The 7,297-nt window shown below is 41.2% G+C and overlaps 1 protein-coding gene across 1 annotated transcript; it reads right to left on the bottom strand.

The window, feature by feature from the left end:
* Positions 1–582: 582 nt before the first annotated feature.
* Positions 583–6,574, bottom strand: LOC109890237 (caveolin-3). Its single transcript, XM_020482223.2, has 2 exons — positions 6,318–6,574; positions 583–2,007 (listed from the first exon to the last, which is right to left on the bottom strand). The coding sequence occupies exons 1-2, from the start codon at positions 6,432–6,434 to the stop codon at positions 1,666–1,668; spliced, it is 459 nt and encodes a 152-aa protein (XP_020337812.1). The 5' UTR covers positions 6,435–6,574; the 3' UTR covers positions 583–1,665.
* Positions 6,575–7,297: the final 723 nt, after the last annotated feature.

The raw sequence follows: 7,297 nt of genomic DNA, 5'->3' as shown, positions 1-7,297 counted from the left end.
TATAATTTCCACTTCAAAATTTCAAACTTGATTTTCCCTCACAAAAAATGTATCAACCCCTACAAAAATGAATTATAATCCACATAATAATTCAAAGTTCCTGTTGCTGCAGGATTATTTTACTGCTGTAGTAAACTGGTTCAAATTAAGATCCTACATCTATAGAGGCCAAGAGGATAATAATAATCTGTGATATCAATTCAAAGAAACCCAAATACTGCTCTGGAATATTTATAGCCACAGTCTTATCCATCAAATAATTATGTGCAAATGCCGATAGAGCAAATTCCCCACAGATTAGGTTAGGCCCCACTCATCATAAATCGACAACAGATATTTGTACTTCTCGTTCTCAATCAATATATAAACAAATGCAATAATACCAATGTCGTATATCTTTAGTGAGATAATTGGCCTACACTCTAATGCCACATACTTGGCTGAATTGTAGGACCTGCAAATAGAAAATTCTACTTATCATTTTAAAACCTGAGTCTCCTTTCTTTCTAACATTCTTACAGTTTCAACAGCCACACAGTCAATTTATTGGTAGCTTATGTGAAAGAAATGTGAAGCAAAATGTACAATTTAGAATGTGTTTAATCAAAATTATTCAGTTGAGAAAATGCATTTGATTGATTCTGTAAAAGGTGATATAATCTTGTTGAAGCACTACAATTCTCTTTTCTATTGTACAACATCAACTAGTTTATCAGCAGGCACAAAATGCACGCATACACACACACACACACACACACACACACACACACACACACACACACACACACACACACACACACACACACACACACACACACACACACACACACACACACACACACACACACACACACATCTGACTGTTTAATATACTGTATATCAATTCAGATTTGGGCTCTCCAACCCTGTTCCTGTGAATTACCCTACTGTAGGTTTTCGCTCCAACCCTAGTTGTAACTAACCTGATTCAGCTTATCAACCAGCTAATTATTAGAATCATGTGTACTAGATTAGGGTTGGAGCGAAAACGTACAGAATGGGAGCTCTTCAGGAACAGGGTTGGAGAGCCCTGTGTAGGCAGTATTGTCCTACAGGCACTGCAATGTCGTTAGAGTAACTGGGGTGTTTATGTCATGTGACCGAGAAGCTACTGTCCTCAGCATCTCAAGATACATTCCATGGCTGCCAGCGCTCTATACCCTCAATGAACAGGCAGCTCTCTGCCTTCCAACGGAGCCAGAGCTGTCACCCAACCATGCTGCAGCTATCACAGAGCCTCTAATGGCGCTGGCCGCTCTGAGCATGTCAGGACTCAAAGGGCAAGATGGACTAGGCGGGGCCCAGGGCTCCGGGCAGGGTGAGGGTAACGGGGGGTGTCTTGGGAAATATGAGGACACCAGGACTGGTCATCTGGTCTGGCATATAAAAAGGGTGCAACATTTCATCCAAACACATGTAAACACTGTGGTGGGTGTGAGTCAGTGGTGGCTGGTGACACTTTAAATGGGGAGGACAGGCTTACAGTAATGGCAGGAACAGAATAATGGAATGGCCTCAAACACATTAAACACATGGCTTTCCATGTGTTTGATCCATTCCATTGACTGCATTCCATTCATTATTATGAGCCTTCCTCCCCTCACCAGCCACTTCTGGTGTGAGTGTCTAGACCTCTTTGCGCAGGGCCACTTTCACACTGCTGAAGATTTTGCCCAGGGCTTCAAAGAAGGGGTCACAGAAGGTCTGGATGCAGAGGGAGTAGATACGACTGATGCACTGTGACTCGATCAGGCAGCTCTTGATGCAGGGCACCACGGCCCAGATATGACAGAATGAGATGCAGGCGAAGAGGAAGCCCCAGAGCAGAGCCACGGGGATGCCGAAGATGGCTGAGAGGATGCGGTAGCACCAGTACTTGGACACGGTGAAGGTGGTGTAGCTGAGCTTCCACACCCCATCCAGACTGTGTGTGCCGTCAGGCTCTGCGATCACATCCTCAAACTCTACCTGCAGGGAAGGAATACCATGGACGACGTTAGTGAATTCTCACTGATGAAAGGAAGTGTAGTGTTTTCTGAGTACCTAACACCAGGGCCAGGATTTAACCAACGACGTGTTGTCAACAAACCCAATGCACGGTCGACAATATGCCTTTGGAAGGTCATTTTCTTAATATTCACGGAAAAGTAATGGTAAATGCTGTGAATGTCGGCACAAGTGTAAATTCCCTTTTAAAGTCAAGAACAATGAGCTTAGCAACAGTGCACCCTTGATTGAATCCTTGCCCAGTTTCCTCACAAATCAATGGATATGATTATGCAAAAATACATGTGTTATTATGACTTAACAACATTACTGTTATCATTAGTAGTGCCTGGGATACATAGTGGATGAAATAAACACAACTATACTGAGGGCCTATAGCACACTTCAATCTGTTCTGTGTACTGTACTAACAAATAGACCCCTTTCTGTGTTTGCAAACATTGCCACACTAGGGACACAGGGAGTTCTCATAGACCGCTAGCAAAAAAGCCTCCATTTACATGTTGCTTATGAGTGCATTTCCCACTACCTTGGATTATGATTGGATTGTAAAGCTTGCATGAATGACCTGCTTATTATAATGTGTGTGTCATCGTTGCCCATCAACTGCATTATACGTAAAAAACATTTTTTTAAAACACTTCAACCTTCAACTGGTAAACATACCCTTCGCTAACTTTACTACAGAATATATCAATGAGCGTTAACTACTGAATCTAAAATAGGTATTTGGCAAAGATCACAACTAAATATACTCTTAGCAACTGCTCAAGCAATAATCAAAACAACATTGTAAGCGTATGAGAACCCCAAAAACGTGTTTTGTTTAGAAGTAATAACTACAGTATGTAAATGTGGTCTATGTTGAATGGGTGCAGATGGTGATGGCTTTCATTTTCTGCCTCAAAAAGTCAGCGTGTGACGTGATTGTGTTGTGTACTGAAAAGGGGCTGAAACCCAGAGTTTCTTCACGTAAAATGCAAGTCTGTGATGGCCCAGTTTGTAATTGCTTGTTGTATTCAGTATCCAACACCTGGTCCTTACATAGACATCTGCAACTCAACCCTGAATGGTAATTAACTTGTTACACTCAACAGATGCCTAACAGATGTAAACCAATTTCTAGAATTTGAAATATTACTACTGAATCACAGTCTATTCCTTTTAATTATCACAACTTTAATATTGGTTGTAGGCATGCTTTCCAAACTGAAAAGTGGTGTGTGCATATGTATTCACCCCCTTTGCTATGAAGCCCCTAAATAAGATCTGGTGCAACCAGTTACCTTCAAAGGTCACATAATTAGTTAAATAAAGTCCACCTGTGTGCAATCGAAGTGTCCCATGATCTGTCACATAATCTCAGTATATATACAACTGTTCTGAAAGGCTCCAGAATCTGCAACACCACTAAGCAAGGCACATAACCAAGCAAGTGGCACCATGAAGACCAAGGAGCTCTCCAAACAGGTCAGGGACAAAGTTGTGGAGAAGTACAGAACAGGGTTGGGTTATAAAAAAATATCAGAAACTTTGAACATCCCACAGAGCACCATTAAATCCATTATAAAAACATTTGAAAGAATATGGCACCACAACAAACCTGCCAAGAGAGGGCCGCCCACCAAAACTCACGGATAAGGCAAGGAGGGCATTAATCAGAGAGGCAACAAAGAGACCAAAGTTGACCCTGAAGGAGCTGCAAAGCTCCACAGCGGAGATTGGAGTATCTTTAAGTCGTACACTCCACAGAGCTGGGCTTAATGGAAGAGTGGCCAGAAAAAAAGCCATTGATTATTAAAGGGGACAAAAGCAAACAGAGAACACCATCCCCACAGTGACGCATGGTGGTGGCAGCATCATGCTGTGGGGATGTTTTTCATTGGCAGGGACTGGGAAACTGGTCAGAATTGAAGGAATGATGGATGGTGCTAAATACAGGGAAATTCTGGAGAGAAACCTGTTTCATTCTTCCAGAGATTTAAGATTGGGACAGAGGTTCACCTTCCAGCAGGACAATGACCCTAAGCATACTGCTAAAGCAACACTCAAGCGGTTTAAGGGGAAACATTTAGTCATTAGTCATTTAGGTCAACATTGGATCATTCAGAGATCCTCACTGAACTTCTGGAGAGAGTTTGCTGCACTGAAAGTAAAGGGGCTGAATAATTTTGCACGGCCAATTTTTCAGTTTTTGATTTGTTAAAAAAGTTTGAAATATCCAATAAATGTCCGTTCCACTTCATGATTGTGTCCCACTTGTTGTTGATTCTTCACAAAAAAATACAGTTTTATATCTTTATGTTTGAAGCCTGAAATGTGGCAAAAGGTCGCAAAGTTCAAGGGGGCCGAATACTTTCGCAAGGCACTGTAAATGTCTTGGAATGGCCTAGTCAAAGCCCAGACCTCAATCCAACTGAGAAGCTGTGGCATGACTTAAAGATTGCTTTACACCAGCGGAACCCATCCGACTTGAAGGAGCTAGAGCAGTTTTGCCTTGAAGGATGGGCAAAATTCCCAGTTGTTAGATGTGCCAAGCTTATAGAGACAAACCCCAAGAGACTTGCAGCTGTAATTACTGCAAAAGGTGGCTCTACAAAGTATTGACTTTGGGGGGAGGGTGAATAGTTATGCAGGCTCAAGTTTTCTGTTTTTTTTTGTTTTATTTCTTGTTTCACAATAAAAAATATAAAAAAATTTGCATCTTCAAAGTGTTAGGCATGTTGTGTAAATCAAATGATACAAACCCCCCCCAAAATATTTTTTAATTCTAGGTTGTAAGACAACAAAATAGGTTAAATGCCAATGTGGTGAATCCTTTTGCAAGCCACTGTAAGTAATGAAAATACTGAGCTATAGTATACTCTGAAAAAAAAGTGTAACAAGTCACACCTTTTTTCTCTCTAAAAATATCTAAAATATCTAAAATATTTCTCTCAAAAATATTGACACCCTGAAAGATTCTTAGAAATAAAGTAGTCAAAAGATTAGTATTTGGTCCCATATTCCTAGCATGCGGTTACTACGTCAAGCTTGTGACTCTACAAACGTTTTGGATGCATTTGAAGTTCATTTGGATTGGGTTTCAGATTATTTGTACACTATAGAAATGCAAAATAATGTATTGTGTCCTTCTGGAGTCACTTTTATCGTAAATAATGGGTTTCTAAACACTTCCACATTAACATGTGGGTGCTACCATGACTACAGATAATCCCTGAATGAATCGTGAATAACACACCCCCAAGACATGATAACCATTATCAATAAAAGGAAAGGTTAGCATGTCTTGGGGGCTAACCATTACCAATAACAGGAAAGGTTAGCATGTCTTGGGAGCTAACCATTATCAATAACAGGAAAGGTTAGCATGTCTTGGGGGCTAACCATTACCAATAACAGGAAAGGTTAGCATGTCTTGGGAGCTAACCATTATCAATAACAGGAAAGGTTAGCATGTCTTGGGGGTACATTACAATCTTTGACCCTCTGTAATTTTCTCACTCATCATTATTCATGATTCTTTCAGGATTATCTGTAATCGTTGTAGCATCCACATTAATGCAGAAGTGTTTAGAAATATGGTTTACTCTTATTTAGAAAAAATGTCACTCCAAAATGGCTCAATACATTATTTAACATTAATTTATATTGAGCACAAAATCATCTGAAACAGAATAAAATAATATATATAACATAATATAATGTTTTGCATACAATATAGTTCAATATTTATATTTTTTATTTCATACAGTCATTATTGCTCATCTTCATCAATAATTTCTGACCCCACTGTACATGCTATACTTAACAGATGACTCACTCAAGTCAATAAAAGTTTTTTCATACGCCCTGTTTAGCCAGGCAGTAGACTATCTCCTTCCACGCTCTCCTGAGCTCTGGGGAAATATAGCGCATGATAGATTTCACTGTATGTAAACATGACGACAAACACAGAAAAAGCAGCTATAAAGCTCTGAAAAGAAACCACCTCATAATATCCCTGTCTGTCACAGCGCTTTAGCCCCATTCCAGAAATAAACGCTGGGTGCCGTGCTGGGGCATAAGGAACAGGCCTGGGACTATTTTTGGACATTCATGGCAGCAACACAGCAACATACTGAAGTGTTCAGTGTTGGCTTTAAGTTTAGACTTTAGACTTAATTTTAAACTAAGGTTTAAAACTTGTCTTTCCTTACTTGAGGCAAAACGAGTTCAACCTGTAGATTCAGTGTGCGTGTGAGTGGGTGGCGTCGTCATGGTTTACCTACCTTGATCACATCCTCATTGATCAATTTAGGGTCTCTGTTGATCAGGTCGATCTCCTTGGTGTGGCTGTCTTTCACAAATTTCTCCTCGTTGGTGTTGTACTGGTACTGGTCGGCCATGGTGGGGCCGTGGGCCTGGGCTGGGGCAGAGGCAAAGAGAGTAGTGGGGCGTGGAGGGCTGGGGCAGAGGACAGTGAGTGTGAACCCACTGAAGCAGACTGCAGGCAGTCCCCTCAGTCACACTGATCCTCCCTGTTGCCACTGTGACGACACGGCTGAAATTCCCGTGGACAGCTGCTACACACACACACACACACACACACACACACACACACACACACACACACACACACACACACACATACACACGCACACACACGCACACACACACACACACACACACACCAATACACAACTAAAAAAGCACACACACTTACATACCCACACACCTAGACTCACACACCTAGACACACACACACACAGCATGTCTTAAAGGGGACCCCAGAGCCGTGTCAAATTTCACACTGGGCTGTGGGGTCAGCAGGGCAGGGCTTACATGGTAGCATGAATTTCCACTCTAGGGTGATGCAGTGACGACTCTCCTACTCCTGCTCCCACTAACACCAACAGTTCACTACAGTACCATCCGCGCTGACCAACAACCTCCAGACAGGAAGAATGTAAGACTTTTTCATAAACAGTAATCCACTGTATTATGCTGAGTCAGCAAAGTATATGTGAATGCATAGAACATTTTCAAAACAAGATACTTAATTGATAAAGGTTTCAAGTAAAGAATGAGAAAGTATACATATTGGATTTACCAGATCATTCATCATTCATCCATGTTTTGTTGTTGTTTGATTTGTTGTTTGAAAGTCATTGAATGTTGTTTGACTGTGTAACAGTCCTCAGCCCTCTGGTCACTAGCACAAGGTTTATGTTGTAATCCCAGCTCGGTGTCATTACCTCTTCCCTTCATT

The sequence above is a fragment of the Oncorhynchus kisutch genome, linkage group LG5, assembly GCF_002021735.2.
Source record: "Oncorhynchus kisutch isolate 150728-3 linkage group LG5, Okis_V2, whole genome shotgun sequence".
NCBI lineage: Eukaryota > Metazoa > Chordata > Actinopteri > Salmoniformes > Salmonidae > Oncorhynchus > Oncorhynchus kisutch.
Note: the sequence above shows the minus strand (reverse complement) of the source record. Positions and strands in the feature narration are given on the sequence as shown.